The 21,800-nt window shown below is 41.2% G+C and overlaps 1 protein-coding gene across 2 annotated transcripts in view; it reads right to left on the bottom strand.

Moving 5' to 3' along the window:
• Nucleotides 1-21,800, bottom strand: part of GALNT14 (polypeptide N-acetylgalactosaminyltransferase 14) — a 489,631-nt gene that overhangs the window by 50,608 nt on the left and 417,223 nt on the right. For both annotated transcript variants that reach the window (XM_049870339.1, XM_049870338.1), the window contains exons 7-9: nucleotides 4,889-4,976; nucleotides 4,040-4,124; nucleotides 1,752-1,855 (exon numbers count right to left, since the gene is read on the bottom strand). In XM_049870339.1, coding sequence (XP_049726296.1) covers nucleotides 1,752-1,855; nucleotides 4,040-4,124; nucleotides 4,889-4,976 — 277 coding nt within the window. The remainder of the gene's footprint in view (nucleotides 1-1,751; nucleotides 1,856-4,039; nucleotides 4,125-4,888; nucleotides 4,977-21,800) is intronic.

Here is a 21,800-nt window from a genome sequence, read left to right as displayed (position 1 = left end):
TGGGATGGCAACTGTGCTCCCTTGGCTTTAGGTGGCCCCATTCTTCTGCCCCTTGGATATGACAGCCCACCCCTTCAGCCTTGGGTAGCGGTCCTGTACCCTTGGTACACCTTAACAGCAGCCCCACACTCCAGAATCAAGTTGGCAAAGATCCAAACCTTTGAAACCTAGGAGGCTGTGGCCCTGCCCTTTGAGGCCCAGAAAGCATGGCCCCATTCATTGGAACCTAGAAGATTCTGTTTCCCATGCTCCAACAGTTCTGCTGATCTCCAATCTGTTCCAGAGATAGTCCTTTTCTTTTGTCGGAGGACAACAGATGTAGCTCCTTTGGCCTGTTTCCTGGCTGCAGAATTCCAAAAGGCAGACAGCGTTCTTTCCTTTGTTCTTTTTCTGTCCCCTTCAGTCTAAGCTGATGGGTTTTTTGCTGATAGTTGGTTAGATTCATTAGTGACAGGCTTAATCTCTTTAACAAAAGATTGTGTAGCCACATCTTTGGTGAACATTCTAGGACACGTGTCCTTAGTTCGTACAACAGAATTTTACAAATCTTTAAGTTCATTTTTAAGACATCTCTTTCCTCTCACATTTTACAATCAGCAGCAGGGAGAAATCACTTGGCCACTTTAAGATCTTGCTTAGAAATCTCATCAGCCAGATATCCAAGTTCATCACTTACAAGTTCTACCTTCCACCAAATATTTGAACATAATTCAGACAAGTTCTTTGCTACTGCATAAAAACGCATTGCCCTTCCTCTATTGTCCTATCACATGTTCATCATTTTATTTTAAAGCCTCACTAGAAGGACATTTAATGTTCACATTTCTAGCAAACATTCTGTTGCTGGCACCATATGTATTCTCTAAGATGATACAGACTTTCTCTATAGCTCTCCTCACTTCCTTCTGAACCCTCACCAGAATTGCCTTTGACGTCCATAATTCTACAGTCTCTTCAAAATCATCTAGACTTTTACTATTAGGCACTTTACAATTCTTCCAGATTCTATCCATTACCCAATTTCAAAACCACTTCCACATTTTAGAGCTGTTAGAGCAGCACTCCACTCTTCTGGTACCAAATTCTGTCTTAGTTATCTAGAGCTGCTATAACAATATACCACAAGTGGATGGCTTTAACAAACAGAAATTTATTTTCTCACAGTTTAGGAGGCTAGAAATCCGAATTCAGAGCTCCAGCTCTAGGGGAAGGCTTTTTTTTTCTCTGTTGGCTCTGGAGGAAGGTCCTTGTCTCTTCAGCTTCTGCTTCCTTGGAGATCTCCATGTGTCTTGGTATCAATCTTCCCCTGGGTCTAGGAGGTTCTCAGCACAGGGACCCTGGGTCCAAATGACACACTCTGCTCCGAACTCTTCTTCTTTGGTGATAGTGAGGTTTCTCCTTCTCTGCTCGCTTCCCTCTCCTTTTATCTCTTGTAAGATAGAAGATGCGACTCAAGCAAGGGTGTTACTTGAGTAAAGTTGTGATTTAAGTAAAGGTGTGACTTGAGTAAGGTTGTGACTTGAGTCACATCCTCTTGTAGAGCTGTGACTCAAGGTACACCCCACATTGATCCTGCCTCATTAGCATACAAAGGTTAGGATTTACAACACATTACAAAATGGAGGATAATTCCATCAGATCACAAAATGGAAGAAAACCACACAATACTGGAAATCATGGCCTAGCCAAGTTGACACATATTTTTAGGTACACAATTCAATCCATGACAGATGTCTAGGGTGGTAACTCACCAAAGTTCTCCCCACCCCAGATGTCCATCTCCGAATCATATTTCCCCAGGTAATCGAACCAGGCTTTGTCAATCACAAAGAGCCCTCCGGCTATGATTGGCGTCCTGTGCATTTGGAAGAAAAAGAGGGAGAATTGGTTATGGAAGGGGGACCATTCTCAAATTCTTCTGTGCTGTCATCCAGAACTCAAGGCCATTTTCCTCTTGTTTCTGTTCCTCTTCAGAAAAGCCAATAAATTTTCTGATTACCTAGAACAAGAACATACTTCAGGATGTTCTTCCTTTGATTGAAAATTCCCTGACCTTGTAGACAGGCTAATCCACTCATTAGCATACTGTCTATGGGAAACTGGGACTCACTCAGAGCCCCAGCTGTTCTGAGAGCCTGGAAACATCCATGGGCCTCTCCCACTGACTCTGTCAGTGTGGTTCTCTTGGGAACTCCATTAGTCGGAGCAGGCAGAGAGCCACTAACCAGGGCAGAGAAGAAGGGCTGAGGCAGCACTTATTAACAGCACATCCATTTCATCAAACTGTACTCTCTCCCTTTTTTACTCCTTACTCTTCATTTTCATTTCTTGGGGCCCCACCACAACCTACCTAAACTTTGATTGCTGAGAGAGATGTCAGAGTGACTGCTTGGAAAGGAAAGGGTTTGAAGAGGAAAGTACACAAGGGAAGCAGAGTCCAAGCAATAATCTGGCAAGCTCAAGGAGGTATGTCTGTAAGAATCAATGGCTGGGGTAGGTAGGAGAACTCTTAGGGACCTGGACCCTCATTCAGTGGGGCCAGAGGGTGAATGAGTTTTCTCCTGAATCAAACAATAGCTGATGGACAGCAGGTCTGAAATCCAGGTCTCCAGATGCCATGACACTTTGGTGCATCCTAGACCTGGCCTAATCCTGGGAAATACCTTCTCTGAATGAACAGATTCCTTCCCATAAGAGAAACTGCCCCCAAGAACCCTGCCATTGAGACAGAGATGGGAGAAACCCAGAGGTAGCATCTCCAGCACCTTTGTCCTTGACTTAGTACACTCCTTTAAGGTGTCGAGACAGGTGGACCCTCTTCCCACGCCCACACCCCACATGGCACAGCTGTCCTGAGAGTAACTGAGGAGGTGCTGTGCATTTCAGGGTTCTCAGCACAGTAAGAAGTTTCTAACACCCATTTAGAAATAAAGGACATTATCTGGGATATCATCTGGCTCCAATCTCCCTCTTGGCATCACTTCAGATCAGTGAAGAGGGACTGGCACATAGATGAGACAGAGGTCCCAGAGTAGAGTTCTCAGAGTTCCCATCTATCTGTCTGGAGCATCACCATCCAACTCTTCATAACCCCTTTGGTCTTCAATTTAACTTAAATAATTTCAATGAAAATTATCAAACATTTACCACACAGAAAGCATCAGAGATACAGAGATGCACTTGAATTGTCCTGGACATCCCTACATCACTGGGCTGGAAATGCCCAGTCCGGTGGCCTTTTCTGTAACTCTTCAGGCATTTTTCTTATTCTCCTGACACTCCCTGTGAGACAGATATGGTTTAGCTTATAGATTCCCAAGAGGTCTGGAACATGTCTGCTACCCATTGTACTTAGGTAGGAATAGCAAGGCCACACACTCTTGATGTAGAGACCACAGGTCCTCCACATGGTGGACCACTGCACTCTGTTCTACTCCAGGCCCTCAGATGAGCCTGAGCCCCATGCAACCATCTTGCCATCACATGTTGTGGGACACAAGGGGACTGGGAAAGAAAATGCAGGCCATAGGTAGGGCTGGGAAAGCAGCACAGCGTTCATGTCTCCCATCATGTTCTTGCACAGAAGGAAGCAGGTGTGTTTCTTCATGTGTGGGAGTGGCCATGCCTTGATTACCTGCCTCTACTTATAGCAGCCCTTCCTGGGCTGAATCCTGATATCCAAGACCAGAGGGCCCTGCCCCTGGCCCTAAAGGACTAACTTTTCCCTTATACAAGGTCAAATTGGACCATCTTGTATTCTCCAACCTTCAGCAGGAAGCCTAAGTGCATCATGGCATATGTGCAGATGGATAACACTGGGCTCCAGCAGGCCCCCATCCCTTAGATAGAACTCCCCATGATGACTGAAGCCTCCTAAAATAAGGGAAAAAATGGATATGGCCTGGCAAAGGGTGTTCTTCATCTCTTCCCAATCTTTTGAGTATTTAATATGGAATGTCTCCCTATATCATGTGACAGTGGGAAGGACCTAGTAATGGTGAGTCTGCTTCTCCACCTTGCACTGACCCTTCTTACTTACCTAATGGGCTCAGTGGGGTCCAGACGTCGAGCCTTCTGCTCTGGGGAGAGCTGCTCCCATTGGAAATGGAGGCTCCAGTCAAAACCTAAAACACAGCACCAACTTGGTTGATGTGGTCTCCTAGAGGTACTTGCAAAACTTCCCCATTTTGCACCGTTTCTGGAAGTTCTCATATGCACCCAGGCTCCCAGGGGAGTTGGTCCTGGGAATAACAGGACTCATGGAGACTGATTGGTAACATGGCTGCCAAATTTTAGTTTCCTTCTCTTTCTTCACCTCCTACTCCTTCTCTGAATCTTCTCTGCTGGGGTAGAGTTATGTATGGAATAAAGGGCAGAGAACAAGGGGTCAGGTTTGGCAGAGCCCAGGGGTAGGGCCTGTGGACAAGATGGGCAGTTGTGGAATGTAATCCTTCGCCATGAGTCTCAGGAATGTATAAGTAGATTTGTGAGGGGTCTCTAGACGACCCAAATCTCCTAAAATTGGTCTTGGGTTGGGGACCAGCCAAGGTGGAGAGCTATGGTGGGTCCCTAGGAAAGGGTGCTGCCCAACACTGAGGAGCTAAAATAACCCAGGCCCTATATAGCAGGGGATCCTCAGGTCCCTGGTGAGCTCTATGTTAGAGCTAGAGTTCCGGAGCTGGGAGTGTCCTGCCCAATACCCAGGCCCTTCCTTTCACAGTACCAAGTGGCAAAGGCCAAGCTGGGGTGAGTCACACTGCAGAATGCAGGGCTGGGCATTCCAGACAAACCACCAAGATAAGTCTTTCCCTCATGTCCCTCCCCCTTTAAAGCAATGACTAGAAGAAAAGAGAGTCCTTATTAGGGAGAAGAATTTAGCCTCACTTACCCCCTCTCAGCTCCGAGGCAGACTCAATGTAGTTAAATGTGTCCAGGTTGATGATATCAATCACTGGGCACACTACCCGAGTGTAGTCCTGTAAAACAACAGATGCTGTTTTCAGTTTGTGGCATTCAAGAGCCTGGCTGGGAGTCCAGGAACTTGGTAGGGACCCACCATGGTGGTGCTACCTTTTGTGACTGGCTTTGTGGCTTTGACCAAGCAATTTCATCTCTGGATCTCAATTTTTCTCATTTATAAAATGGGGCACTGGATGCCACAATCTATCTACATCCCATGCCTAAAGTGCAAAGTTTATCCTTAATCGGGGTCTCAGCCCCAGTGGCCATCTAAGGCTGGATGGAGAGTGCTGAATACTGAGAAAGGGGAAATGGGGAAGAAGGTTGTTGAGAGTTCCTTTTACATCAGTAGGACTCTGGGAAGACAGGAGACACAATTAGCTGGGCAGGCAATCCCACGCTCACAATCCCAAGAAGCAAAGACACACACCCACAGTGAGAACCTCTTGAAATTTCCAAATACTCTGGAAAAAAATATCTTGCTAGGCTTATGGTTCATGAGCAAGTTGATGAATGCTATTTCTAGAGATTCCTAACTTCAGTCATTGCCTGTAGATGGATACTCTCAAATCTGTATCTCCAGCCCTGCATTCCAGACTCAGCTCCAACAAGCCATTGGCCACCTCCATGTGGATTTTACACAGCCCCTCAAATGATGGCTTCATCATCTTTTCCCTGGATGTGCTCCTTTCCCTAAATTTCCTATTTCTGCTAATAGAACCATCACCTTCACCCCAACACCACTACATTAAGAAGCGCTTCCCCTGCCCATTAACCAGACCAAGTGTTGCTGACTCTAAAATCTCTCTTTTGAATTACTCCTCACCCTCCTTCATCTACTCATGCCTGGAATACTGCAGTGGACTCCTAACCACCCACACTTCTGCCTCCTAGTTCACCCTCTTTCCCTTTCATTTTACAGAAGGCTGCCAAAGTTGTCTTTCTGATATGCAGATTTGCCTCTGCCACTTAACTATTAAAACTTTAATTGCCATAAGATAAAGTTAAAATTTCTTAGCATGGTTTCTGAGATCATCAAAAACAGCTATTTCTCTAGCTTTTCAGCCTTATGTCTTGGTACTTCCCCCAGGCCACTGTGTATACACACATACATGCCAGGTGGCTCCATAGCCCTGGTGACACATGGTTAAATGATCGACTGCCAACCAAAAGCTTGGTGGTTCAAACCCACCCAGTAGTTCCACAGGAGAAAAGACCTGGTGATCTGTAGAGATTACAGCCAAGAAAACCCTAAGCGGCAGTTCTACTCTGTCACGTGGGGTGGCTATGAGTCAGAATTGACTTAACTGCACCTAACAACAGCAACAACCAAAACGATGGCAGCTCCAGTCCACCCAGAAAGCTTGGCGATCAGCTTCCAAATAATCAGCCATTGAAAACCCTGTGAAGCACGGTTCTACTCTGATACTTACAGGGTTGCCATGAGTTGGAGTCAACTCGACAGCAACTGTTTTCTTCACTATGTTTTAGCAAGTCAAGAGCATGTCAAGGGCTCTTGTGTGTCCTGCATATATACTAAAAACATACATATACATACATATATGTGTGTGTGTATATGTATATATATATATATATATACACATATATGTTCCCCATCCTGGCTGAGTACTCCTGCTCTTGACATGCAAGAGGGGAAGAAGTGGGCCCCCAGTGGGTAGTAGAGACCAGCTGTGAACAAGTAGACTCTGGGATGGCTAAATAGGAATCAGGTCACCTGGGAGAGCCAGTAAGTCTCAGACGAACCAGGCAGGAAAGCTTTTCCAAACCTCAGCACCTACCACACTTTGGCTGGTGCAGGCAGGAACCTCTGTTTCTCCTTGAAGCCATTTAATTTCCTCGTTCAATCTCTCTCCCAAATGAGGCTGTCTTCTTATTTTAAGCTCTAGATTCACTGAGTGCCTGATTTTAAGTTCACAGACTTAATTTTGCCCTCAGCCTCCAACGTGTGAGTCATTCTGACAGTAACAAGGCGCCTCTGAAAACAAATTGGCCCACGTGGGAGGCAGTGCTCATTCCCAATGCATTGCTTCTACTGCTGGGACGTGCACAGATGCTTCATTCGCAATCAGGATGATACCTGCCCAAATGTCACAGTTCCTCTGGGCCCTCACACAGGCCACTGTCATTGTGGTCTGTGTGTAGTCACAGTGCATGCACATACACAACCCACTGACACAAATGCCTATACACAGACACACACCCAAAGACATTGTGACTTGAATTCTGAAATGTTCTTAGAAGCTCAGAGACTGACCTTCTCCTGTTGTCTGACAGTGTTCTCATTCTGCCTTTGCTTGCTGAGTTTTGGGTCCTCTGAAGCTGTACCAAGCCCTTTTGTAGACATTGTTTTGCTTTTTTTTTTTTTTTTAATCTTTCTTCAATATTTGGAAATCAAAATGAAAAATGTGCTCATTGCTTACCTGGGCCACAGGCTTCTCCAGGAGCCATGCATGGCTCTGTCTCGGGGCTGTGTTAGCTTCAGTGCACTCTGCCTCTAAGTTCTGAGGATTTTCATCTTATTATTCCTGTCATAACTCAGTTGTGAAGTCTGCTTAGCTCAGTCATGGACACCAGACAGGCAGTAAGTGAGGAATATTTGGGGTTAAATGCTGTTTGAAACCATAACCTTGAGAAGGGGCTGCAGGGGACTTTATAAATGACTCGTCAAAGCCAGGACACAAGCCTCCCTGGGTGATTTAGGGGGATCGGTGCCTGCTCCACTTTCATATTCTGCAGCCCTGCCTACAGCCTGGTGAGTAGCAGGTGTTCAATCAGCATTGGCTAAAAGAGGGTGTGTGTTAACTCCTTCTCAGGCTATTGGATCAGCAGCTGCAGAAGGTCAAGTGGGTCAATCACAGCTGAATGAGATGGCTTTTCCTCCTCTAAGCTCAGGGATTAGGGAACTCTTCATAAAACTACCCAGACCTTATACAGGGGGGTTGTCCACTTTAAGGCTAGTACCACACTCAGGCTCAACTAGGCATCTAGTAGAATCCCCGGAAGATCCTGGACTATGACTCTTATCCCTGCTTACAAGCCTAAGTTCCTACCCCATGGTCCTCACCAGGAGTAAGGCAGAGGGTTGAATGCACATGCTGAAACCACATTGCGAGGGGGCAATCAAAAACTCCAAGAGAGACAATCATTCGCTTATTTAATCAACCAACACTATCAAGCACCTAATGTTTTAGGAGTCTCTGGGTGGTGCAAAGAATTAATGTGATTGGCTGCTAACTAAAAGGCTAGCAGTTCCAGTACACCCAGAGGAAGAGAAATTCTTGGAATTACTGGAGGTAGAATTCAACAGATTAATATATAGAAATCTTTGAGAGATCAGGAAGAAGATTAGGCAAACTGATGATCAAGACAAGGAACACACAGACAAAGCAACAGAGGAAGTCAAGAAGGTTATACAAAAGCATAAAGGCAGGGGTGGAGCCAAGATGGCGGAATAGACAGACACTTCCGGCAAGCCGTCTTTATAACAAAGACCTGAATAAACAAGTGAAACAAGTATATTATGACAAGCTAGAAGCCCTGAGCATCAAAGGCAAGCTTAGAAAACAAACAGAGGGGCAGGGGGAGGAAAAGACGGTTTAGAAGCAGATAGGAGTTACCAGACCTGAATCACAGGGCGCCCTCAGGCACCATTCCCGGAGCAGTGGCAGCAGGCCGGTACTAGCTTTCAGCTGCAGTTTGCTCAGGGAGATGCAGCCAGACACACAGCCTACTCACACCTCTTGAACCAGAGAACTGTGCTCTTGGCAAAAGCTAAGTAGTTGTGTATATTTTAACGTGCCCCCCGACCCCCAAGCCAGCTTCAGCAGCTGAAATCCCTGGGCCTGAGATACACACTGTTGAGCACCTAGAGCCATCCTCCCGGCCTTGGAGAAGAAAACAATTTGGATTTGGGGGAAAAGATAATTTTCCAGCTCCTCTAACCAGGGGAGCTCAGAACAGAAGTGGCTCCTGTCCAGGCATAAATGGTCTGTGGACTTTGAGCACCTTTCCCCTCTGCATGGACCTGAAGTAGGCCCTTGTTGGCAAACTCCAATTGTTTCAGCTGTGCAGGGGAGAGGGGGGTGCTTGATGTTTGACATTGTTTTGCCTATTAAACAGAGTCCTCACCTACCCACATCAGGAGCCTAAGGGCTGGTAGCTCCACTCAGGGCACCCAACCACCCACAACTGGGGTCCAAGGATAACTGGTACCTCTCAGTCCTTACAGCCAAAAACATTGGGTGCCCATGGTCCGTCTGCAGAACCCACCCATCTGCACTCTCTAGGCAACAGGGATGCGCTTTCCTCAGAGACACTCGGAGGTCAGTTCTCAACCCCCTGCCTTTTTTAGAGCATGACCCCCTGCTGCAACCAGATACCGGTACCTACACCAATCACCCCTGCCCCTCTAAGACTATAGGACAAAGCCTGTAGCACATACTTGATGATCAGCTACCTGGACACCTGAGCTGAATTCACACAAGAAAAGTGAATGGACTCCTAGGCTGATATGCCTGATAACAGCTCTAGCCATCTGGGGACATGATGTCAGAGCTCCAAAGGTGAAAATAATCAAGCTAGCTCACTCAAGCAACCCATTTGGGCATATCAAAAAAAAAAACAAAAAACAAAAAACAAAGCAAGAAGCTACAACACACTAAGCAAACATGGACTAATACAATAACTTATAGATGGTTTGGACACAACAATCAATATCAAGTCACATAAAGAAACAGACCATGATCACCTCAACAAGCTCTCAAAACAAAGAATCCAGGGATCTTCTAGATGAAAGCGCATTCCTGGAATTACCAGAGGCAAAATACAAAAGTTTAATATACAGAACCGTTTAAGACATCAGGAAGAAAATGAGGCAATACGCAGAACAAGCCAAGGAACACACAGATAAAGCAACTGAAGAAATTAGAAAGATTATTCAGGAACATACTGCAAAATTTAATAACCTGAAAAATCTACAGACAGCAATCAGAAACTCAGATTAACAATAAAATTACAGAAGTAGACAACTCAAAAGAAAGTCAGAGGAGCAGAATTGAGCAACTAGAAGCTAGAATTTCTGAACTTGAAAATAAATCACTTGGCATATTTGAAGAAAAACCAGATAAAAGAACTTAAAAAAATGAAGAAACCTTAACAGTCTTTTGGGACTCTATCAAGAGAAATAACCTACGAGTGATTGAACTACCAGAACAGGAAGGGATAACAGAAAATACAGAGAGAATTGTTGAAGATTTGTTGGCAGAAAACTTCCCTGATGTCATGAAAGATGAGAAGATATCTATCCAAGATACTCATCAAACTCCACATAAGGTAGATCTTAAAAGACAGTGACCAAAACATATTATAATCAAACTTGCCAAAACCAAAGATAAAGAGAGAATTTTAAGAGCACCTAGGGATAAATGAAAAGTCACCTACCAAGGAGAGTCAATAAGGATAAGCTTGGACTACTCGGCAGAAACCATGCAGGCAAGAAGGCAATGGGATAACTTATTTTAAAAATTGAAGGAAAAAATTGCCTGCCAAGAATCATATATCCAGCAAAACTATCTCTTAAATATGAATGTGAAATTAGGACATTTCCAGATAAACAGAAGTTTAGGAAATTCATAAAAACCAAACCAAAACTACAAGAAATACTGAAGGGAGTTCTTAGAAAATCAATAACACCGGGTATCAACCCAAGACTAGAAGACTGGGCAGAGCAATCAGAAGTCAACCCAGACAGGGAAATCAAAAAAACAAAGCAAGATTTAAAAAAAAAAGCTCAAAACAGAGTAACAGCAATGTTATTATGTAAAAGAAGACAACATTAAAACAATAGAGAGGGACTAAGAAATGTAATCATAGGCCTTTCACAAGGAGAGGAAGATACGGTGATACAAAGAAATAAAAGTTAGGTTTAAATTTAGAAATATAGTGGTAAATAATAAGGTAACCACAAAGGAGACAAACTATCCTACTCATTAAAACAAAATACGAGAAAAAATAGAGATAGCAGGAACAAAATCAACAAAAACGAATATGAGGAAAGAACAATATATAAAGGTCATCTACTCAGCACATAAAATTAAGTGGGAAAAAGAAACTGCCAACAACATACAAAAAAAAGACCAAAATGAGAGCACAAAGTTCATACCTATCCATAATTACACTGAATGTAAATGGACTAAGGAGACAGAGAGTGGCAGAATGGATTAAAAAACATGATCCATCTATATGCTGCCTACAAGAGACACGCCGTAGACATAGAGACACAAACAAACTAAAACTCAAAGGGTGGAAAAAAATAAATCAAGCAAACAACAATCAAAAAAGAGCAGGAGCGGCAATATTAATTTCTGACAAAATACACTTTAAAGTTAAATCCCTCATAAAAGATAAGAAAGGACACTATATAATGATTAAAGGGACAATATACCAAGAAGATATAACCATATTAAATATTAATGTACCCAATGACAGGGCTGCAAGACACATGAAACAAACTCTATCAGCATTGAAAAGTGAGATAGACAGCTCCACAATAATAGTAGGAGACTTCAACGCCCCACCTTCGGTGAAGGACAGGACATCCAGAAAGAAGCTCAATAAAGACACAGAAGATCTAAATGCCACAATTAACTAACTTGACCTCATAGACATATACAGAGTACTCCACCCAACAGCAACCACGTACACTTTCTTTTCTAGTGCACATGGAACATTCTCGAGAATAGACCACATATTTGGTCATAAAGCAAGCCTTATCAGAATCCAAAACATTGAAATACTGCAAAGCATCTCTCTGACCATAAGGGATAAAAGCGGAAATAAATAACAGAAAAATCAGGAAAAAGAAATCAAACACTTGGAAACTGAAGAATACTCTGCTCAAAAAAGACTAGGTTATAGAAGACATTAAGGATGGAATAAAGAAATTCATAGAATCCAATGAAAATGAAAACACTTCCTATCAGAACCTTTGGGACACAACGAAAGCAGTGCTCATAGGTCAATTTATATCAATAAATGTACATATACAAAAAGAAGGAAGGGCCAAATCAAAGAATTATCCCTACAACTTGAACAAATAGAAAAAAAAAATAGAGAGCAACAAAAGAAACCCTCAGGCACCAGAAGAAAACAAATAATAAAAATTAGAGCAGAACTAAATGAAACAGGAAAAAAAAAAAAAATAGAAAGAATCAACAAGACCAAAAGGTGGTTCTTTGAAAAAATCAACAAAATTGATAAACCATTGGCCAAACTGACAAAAAAAGAAAAAGAAAACCCAGGAGAGGATGCAAATAACCCAAGTAAGAAATGAGATGGGTGATATTACAACAGACCCAATTGAAATTAAAAGAATCATATCACATTTCTATGAAAAATCGTACTTGAAAAAATTTCAAAACCTAGAAGAAATGGATGATTTACTAGAAACACACTAGCTACCTAAACCAACACAAACAGAGGTAGAACAACTAAACAGACGCATAACAAAAGAAGAGATTGAAAAGGTAATAAAAAAAACTCCCAACAAAAAAAAAAAAAGCCCTAGCCCTGATGGCTTCACTGCAGAGTTCTCCCAAACTTTCAGAGAGGAGGTGACACCACCACTACTAAAGGTATTTCAGAGCATAGAAAAGGACAGAATACTCCCAAGCTCATTCTATGAAGCCAGCACATCCCTGAAACCAAAACCAGGTAAAGACACCACAAAAAAATAAAAATTACGGACCTATATCCCTCATGAACTTAGATGCAAAAATCCTCAACAAAATTCTAGCCAATAGAATTCAACAGCATATCAAAAAAATAATTCACCATGACCAAGTGGGATTCATACCATTTTTATGCAGGGATGGTTCAACATTAGAAAAACAATTAATGTAATCCATCACGTAAATAAAACAAAATACAAGAATCACATGATTTTATCAATTGATGCAGAAAAGGCATTTGACAAAGTTCAACACCCATTCATGATAAAAACTCTCAGCAAAATAGGAATAGAAGGAAAATTCGTCAACATAATAAAGGGCATTTATACAAAGCCAATGGCCAACATCATCCTAAATGGAGAGAGCCTGAAAGTGTTCTCCTTGAGATCGGGAACCAGACAAGGATGCCCTTTATCACTGCTCTTATTCAACATTGTGCTGGAGGTCCTAGCCAGAGCAATTAGGCTAGACAAAGAAATAAAGGGCATCCAGATTGGCAAGGAAGAAGTAAAATTATCTCTATTTGCAGATGGCATCACCTTATACACATAAAACCCTAAGGAATCCTCAAGAAAACTACTGAAACTAATAGAAGAGTTTGGCAGAGAATCAGGATACAAGATAAACATACAAAAATCAGTTGGATTTCTCTACACCAACAAAAAGAACATCGAAGAGGAAATCACCAAATCAATACCATTTACAGCAGCCCCCAAGAAAATAAAATACTTAGGAATAAATCTTGCCAGAGATGTAAAAGACTTATACAAAGAAAACTACAATATATTTCTGCAAGAAACTAAACAGACCTATATAAGTGGAAAAACATAACTTCCTCATGGCCCGGAAGACTTTGCATAAAAATGTCTATTCTACCAAAAGTGATCTGTACATTTAATACAATTCTGATCCAAATTCCAATGACATTTTTTAATGAGATGGGGAAACAAATCACCAACTTCATATGGAAGGGAAAGAGGCTCCAGATAAGTAAAGCATTACTGAAAAAGAACACAGTGGGAGGCCTTACTCTACCTGATTTTAGAACCTATTATACTGCCACAGTAGTCAAAACAGCCTAGTGCTGATACAACAACAAATACAAAGACCAATGGAAGAGAATTGAGAATCCAGACATAAATCCATCCACATATGAGCAGTTGATATTTGACAAAGGCCCCAAAACAGTTAAATGGGGAAAAGGCAGTCTTTTTAACAAATGGTGCTGGCATAACTGGCTATCCATCTGCAAAAAAATGAAACAAGACCCATACCTCACTCCATGCACAAAAACGAGCTCAAAATAGACCAAAGACCTAAACATAAAATCTAAAACGATAAAGATCATGGAAGAAAAAATAGGGACGACGTTAGGAGCCCTAATACATGGCATAAACAGTATACGAAACATTACTAACAATGCAGAAGAAAAACTAGATAACTGGGAGCTCTTAAAAATCAACCACTTATGCTCATGCAAAGGCTTCACCAAAAGAGTAAAAAGATTTCCTATAGACTGGGAAAAAGATTTTAGCTATGACATTTCTGATCAGTGCCTGATCTCTAAAATCTACGTGTTACTGAAAAAACTCAACTGCAAAAAGACAAATAACCCAATTAAAAAATGGAAAAAAGATATGAACAGACACTTCACTAAAGAAGACATTCAGGTGGTGAACAGGTACGCGAGGAAATGCTCATGATCATTAGCCATTAGAGAAATGCAAATAAAACCTACAATGAGAGTCCATCTCACTCCAACATGGCTGGCATTAATCCAAAAAACAGAAAACAATAAATGTTGCAGTGGCTGTGGAGAGATTGGAACACTTCTACACTGCTGTTGGGAATGTAAAATGTTACAACAACTTTGGAAATTGATTTGGAACTTCCTTAAAAAGCTAGAAATAGAACTACCATGTGATCCAGCAATCCCACTCCTTGGAATATATCCTAGAGATATAAGAGCCTTTACATGAACAGATATATGCACACCCATGTTTATTGCAGCACTGTTTCCAACAGCAAAAAGATGGAAGCAACCAAGGTGCCCATCGACAGATGAGGGGATCAATAAATTATGGTATATTCACACAATGGAATACTACACATTGATAAAGAACACTGATGAATCTGTGAAACATTTCATAACATAGACGAATCTGGAAGGCATTATGCTGAGTGAAATTAGTCAGTTGCAAAGGGACAAATATTGTATAAGACCACTATTATAAGAACTGAAGAAATAGTTTAAACAGACGAGAAAATATTCTCTGATGGTTACAAAAGTGGGGAGGAAGGGAGGGTAGGAGAGGGGTATTCACTAATCTGATAGTAGATAAGAACTACTTTAGGTGACGGGAAAGACAACATACAATACAGGCAAGGTCAGCATAACTGGACTAAACGAAAAGCAAAGAAGTTTCTGGAATAAACTGAGTGCTTCGAAGGCCAGCATAGCAGGGGCGGGGATTTAGGGACCATGGTTTCAGGGCACATCAAAGGCAATTGGCATAATAAAATCTATTAAGAAAACATTCTGGATCCCACCTTGGAGAGAGGCGTCTTGTGTCTTGAATGGTAGCAGACGGCCATCTAAGATGCATCAGTTGGTCTCTATCCACCTGGATCAAAGGAGAATGAAGAACACCAAGGACACAAGGTAATTACGAGCCCTAGAGACAGAAAGGGCCACATAAACCAGAGACTACATCAGCCTGAGACCAGAAGAGATAGATGGTGCCTGGGTACAACCGATGACTGCCTTGACAGGGAACACAACAGAGAACCCCTGAGGGAGCAGGAGAGAAGTGGGATGCAGACCCCAAATTCTCATAAAAAGACCAGACTTAATGGTCTGACTGAGACTGGGAGGACCCCAGTGGTCATGGTCCCCAGACCTTCTGTTGGCCCAGGACAGGAACCATTCCCAAAGCCAACTCTTCAGACAGGGATTGGACTGGACAGTGGGTTGGAGAGGGATGCTGGTGAGGAGTGAACTTCTTGGATCAGGTGGACACTTGATATTATGTTGGCATCTCCTCCTTGGAGGGGAGATGAGAGTGTAGAGGGTGTTAGAAGCTGGTGAAATAGACACAAAAAGACAGAGTGGAGGGAGGGAGCTGGCTGTCTCATTGGGGGAGAGCAATTGGGAGTATGTAGCAAGGTGTATATAAGTTTTTGTGTGAGAGACTGACTTTATATGTATACTTTCTCTTGAAGCACAACAAAGATTAAAAAAAGAGAGAATAAGGACAAATTTAATGGGCTGCAAGAATCCCCAGAGGGATGGCAAACAGAAATCCAAAAGATTAACAATAAAATTTCAGGTAACAACCCAAGACTAGACCACGGGACAGAACAATCAGATATCAACCCATATATGGAAGTCATAAAGATAAATCAAAGCTCAAACACTGAAAATAGGGAAACAGAGATGTCAATATGTAAAAGATGACTACATCTAAACAAAAAAGAGGGGATAAATAATGTAGTCATAGAACTTTCATAAGGTGAGGAAGTCAAGGTGACATTAAGACATAAAAGACTTAGAAAAATAGAAGTGAATATTAAGGCAATCACAAAGGAAATGAACAATCCTACACTTAAGAGTAAAAAAACAAGAAAAACATGAAGACTCACCAAATACAAAATCAATAACAACGAAAATGAGGAAAAGAAAATATATGAAGAAAACCTACTCAGCACAGAAAACTAAGTGTAAAAAAGAAACTATCAACAACACACACACACACACGGAAATTCAGCAAAGTGACTGCACTAAACTCATACCTATCAATAATTATGCTAAATGTAAATGGACTAAATACACCAATAAAGAGACAAGAGAGGCAGAATGGATTAAAAAAAAAAAATGACCCGTCCATATGCTACCTACAAGAGACACACCTTAGACTCAAAGACACAAACAAACTAAAACTCAAAGGCTGGAAAAAATATATCAAGTAGAGAGCAATGAAAAGGGAGCGAGAGTGGCAATATTAATTTCTGACAAAACAGATTTTACAGTAAAATCCACCACAAGGATAAGGAAGGACACTATATAATGATTAAAGGGTCAATGCAATATACTTATGCACAAAACGACAGGGCTCCAAAATACATAAAACGAACTCTAACAGCACTGAAAAGAGGGATAGATGGCTCCACAGTAACAGTAGGAGACTTTGACACACCACTTTCGGTCAAGGACAGAACATCCAGAAAGGAACTCAGTGAAGTCACAGAGGATCTAAATGCCACAATCAACCAACTTGATCTTATAGACATATACAGAACACTCCACCCAACAGCGGACAAGTACACTTTCTTTTCCAATGCACATGGAACATTCTCCAGAATAGACCATATATTAGGCCACAAACTAGGCTTATCAGAATGCAAAACACTGAAATATTACAAAGCATCTTTTCTGAACATAAAAGTAGAAAATCAGTAACAGAAAAAGCAAGGAAAAAAATGAAACACACAGAAATTGAACAAAACTTTGCTCCAAAACATTGGGTTATAGAAGAAATCGAGGGCAGAAAAAGAAATTCACAGAATCAAATGAGAATGAAACCACATCCTACAAAAACCTTTGGGACACAGCAAAAGCAAAAGCACAGAGGTAAGCAATCAATGTACACATCCAAAAAGAAGAAAGAGCCAAAATCAAAACATTAACCCTATAACTTGAACAAATAGAAAGAGATCAGCAAAAGAAGACCTCGGGCACTAGAAGAAAGAAAATAATAAAAATTAGAGCAGAATTAAATGAAATAGAGAACAGAAAAAACAATTGAAAGAGGTAATGAGACCAAAGCTTGTTCTTTGAAAATATCAACAAAATCGATACACCACTGGCCAAACTGACAAAAGAAAAAGAGAAGAGGAAGCAAATAACCTGAGTAAGAAATGAGATTGGCGATATCACAACAGACCCAACTGAAATTAAAAGAATCATAACGGGATACTATGAAAAATTGTATTCCAACAAAATTGAAAACCTAGAGGAAATTGACAACTTTCTGTAAACACACCACCTATATAAACTAACATAAACAGAGGTAGAACAAGTAAATAAACCTATAACAAAAGAAGAGATTGAAGAGGTAATTAAAAACATAAAAAGCCCTACCCTGTTGGCTTCTCTGGAGAATTCTACCAAACTTTCAGAGAAGAGTTAACACTAGTACTACCGAAGATATTTCAGAGCGTAATGAAAGAAGGAATACTCATGAACTCATTCTATGAAGCCAGCATAGCCCTGATACCAAACCCAGGTCAAGACACCACAGAAAAAGAAAATCACAGGCCAATATCCCTCATGATCTTAGATGGAAAAATCCTCAACAAAATTCTAGCCTATAGAATTTAGCAACACATCAAAATAAATAAATAATTCACCATGACCAAGTGGGATTCATATCAAGCATGCAGGTATAGTTCAACTTTAGAAATGCAATCAATGTAATCCATCACATAAACAAAACAAAAGACAGGAACCACATGATCTTATCAATTGATGCAGAAAAGGCGTTTGACAAAGTCCAACATCCATTGTGATAAAAACTCTCAGCAAAATAGGAATAGAAGGGAAATTCCTCAACATAACAAAGGATGTTTATACAAAGCCAACAGCCAACATCATCCTAAATGGAGAGAGTCTGAAAGCAATTCCCTTGAGAACTGGAAGCAGGCAAGGACGCCCTTTATCACCACTTTTATTCAACATTGTGCTGGAGGTCCTAGCCTGAACATTACGGCAAGAAAAAGAAATAAAGGGCATCAAACTGGCAAGGAAGAAGCAAAAGTATACCTATTTGCAGATGATAAGATGTTATACACAGAAAATCCTAAAGAATTCACAAGAAAACTGCTGGAACTAATAGAAGATTTCAACAAAGTGTCACGATACAAGATAAACATATGAACATCAGTTGGATTCCTCTACACCAACAAGGAGAACTTTGAAAAGGAAATCACCAAATCAATACCATTTACAAAGATAAAATACTTAGGAATAAATCTTACCAGAGACGTAAAAGAAAACTACAAGTGGAAAAAAATATCTTGCTCATATATAGGAAGACTGAACATTGTGAAAATGTCAATTCTACCCAAAGTGATCTACAGACACAATGCAATCCCGATCCAAATTCCAATGACATTTTTTAATGAAACCGGGAAGAAACACCAACCTCATACGGAAAGGGAAGAGGTCCTGGATAAGCAAAGCATTATTGAAGAAGAAGAACAAAGTGGGAGGCCTCACAGTACTTGATTTTAGAACCAATTATACAGACATGGTAGTCAAAACAGACTGGTACTGGTACAACAACAGATACATAGACCAATGGAACAGAATTGAGAATCCAGACGTAAATCCATCCACCTATGAGCCGCTGATATTTGACAAAGGCCCCAAAACAGTTAAATGGGGAAAAGACAGTCTCTTTAACAAATGGTGCTGGCATAGCTGGGTATCCATCTGCAAAAAAATGAAACAAGACCCGTACCTCACATCACGTACAAAAAACTAACTCAAAATGGATCAAAGACTTAAATATAAAATCTAAAATGATAAAAATCATGGAAGAAAAAATAGGGACAAACCTAGTAGCATAAACAGTATACAAAACATTACTAAAAATGCACAAACACCAGAAGAGAAACTACTTTTGGTTAGTAGCGGTAGCACTTAACCACTATGCCACCAGGGTTTCCAGATAACTGGGAGCTCCTAAAAATCAAAGACTTATACTCATCCAAAGACTTCACCAAAAGAGTAAAAAGACAACCTACAGACTGGGAAAAAAAATTTTGTCTATGACAAATCCAATCTGCAGCTAATCTCTAAAATCTGCAAGATACAGCAAAACCTCAACAACAAAAAGACCAATAGCCCAATTAAAAAATGGGCAAAGGATATGAACAGACATTTCACCAAAGAAGACATTCAGGCGGCTAACAGATACATGAGGAAATGCTCATGGTCATCAGCCTTTAGATAAATGCAAATTAAAACTTCAATGAGATACCATCTCACCCCAACAAGGCTAGCATTAATCCATAAAACACAAAATAATAAATGTTTGGAGAGGTTGTGGGGAGACTGGAACACATTCACTGCTGGTGAGAATGTAAAATGGCACCATCACTTGGGAAACCGATTTGGCACTTCCTTAAAAAGCTAGAATTAGAAGTACCATATCATAAAAAAAAAAAAAAAAAAACTTTTTTATGATCCAGCAATCCGACTGCTTGGAGAATATCCTAGAGAAATAAGAGCCCTCACATGAATAGATATATACACACACATGTTCATTGCAGCACTGTTCACAATAGCAAAAAGATGGCAACAACCTAGGTGCCCATCAACAGAAGAATGGATAAACAAAGTATAGTATATTCACACAACGGAATACTAGGCAATGATAAAGAACAATGGTGAATCTGAGAAACATTTCATGACATGGATCAATCTGGAATACATTATGCTGAGTGAAATTAGTTGCAAAAGGACAAATATCTTATGAGACCACTATTATAAGAACTCAAGAAAAGGTTTAAACACACAAGAAAACATTCTTTGATGGCTAGGAGGGTGTGGAGGGAAAGAGATGGGAACTAAAACTAGATAATAGTCAACAATTATCTTAGGTGAATGGAAGGACAACATACAATACAGGGAAAGTCAGAATAACTGGACAAAACCAGAAGCTAAGAGGTTTCCTGAACACAACCAAAGCCTTCAAGGGACAGAGTAGTAGGAGAAAGGGTCAGGGATCATTGTTTTGGGGGACATCTAGGTCAATTGGCATAACAAAGTTTATTAAGGAAATGTTCTGCATCCCACTTTGGTGAGTGGCATTTGGGGTCCTAAAAGTGTTTGAGCAGCCATCTAAGATGCATCAATGGGTCCCAACCCACCTGGAGCAAAGGAGAATGAACACATGGAAAATATTAGCCCAAGAGACAAAATGGGCCACATAAACCAGACAGTCCATCTGCCTGAGACCAGAAGAACTAGATGGTGCCTGGTTACCACCAATAACCACCCTGACAGGGAACACAACAGAAAATCCCTGACGGAGCAGGAGAAAAGTGGGGTGCAGAACTCAAATTCACGTAAAAAAACCAGACTTAATGGTCTGACGGAGACTAGAGGAACCACAGAAGGCATGGACCCCAGACTCTCTGTTAATCCAGAACCAAAACCAACTCTTCAGACAAAGATTACACTGGGCTATAAAACATAAAATAATACTCGCGAAGAGTGTGCCTCTTAGTTCAAGTAGACACATGAGACTAAATGAGCAGCTCCTGTCTGGAGGCAAGATGAGAAGGTAGAAAAGGATAGGAGCTGGTTGAGTGGACATGGGAAAATCAGGGTGGAAAGGGAGAGTGTGCTGCCACATTGTAGGGATTGCAACCAGGGTCATGTAACAATGTGTGTATAAATTTTTGTATGTGAAAATGAGCTGCAAACTTTCACCTAACGTACAACAAAAAATAAAAAAAAGAAAACCTTATGGAGCACTGTTTTACTCTGAGACATATGTTGCCATGAGTTGGAGTCAACTTGACAGCACCTGTCTTGTTTTGTTTTTCACCTTTTTCAGAAGTCTATGTCTTAGGCTGGGTTCCCTAGAGAAGCAAAACCAGTAATGCGTATAAATATATATAGAGAGAGAGATTTATATTAAGGAAATGGCTCACACAGTTGTAGAGGCCGGGGGTCAGAATAGAGGCTTCTCCTGATTCACATAGCTGCAGGGGCTGGTGAACCCAAGATCAGCAGGTCTGACAGCAGGGCACTTGTTAAGAGGCTGCTAAGGTCAAGGAATCCCAACATCGGCAGGCAAGATGGAAGGTAGGCTGCAATCTCAAGTCCCAAGGACTGGAGGTCAGATAACCAGGAGCCAGCTGGAAGATCCAGTGTAAGCAAAAGTCCACAAGCCTTGCCAGAAAGTCCACCTTATTAGATGCATGCCACACCCCCAAGGAAACTCCCCTTCAACTGCTTGGCTCCTCACAGGAGGTCCCATCATGGAAGTGATCACATTACATCAAATCTCATCATGGAGG

This window comes from Elephas maximus, chromosome 26, assembly GCF_024166365.1.
Source record: "Elephas maximus indicus isolate mEleMax1 chromosome 26, mEleMax1 primary haplotype, whole genome shotgun sequence".
Taxonomy (NCBI): Eukaryota; Metazoa; Chordata; class Mammalia; order Proboscidea; family Elephantidae; genus Elephas; species Elephas maximus.
The sequence above is the reverse complement of the archived record's forward strand: the minus strand, read 5'-3'. Positions and strand labels throughout refer to the sequence as shown.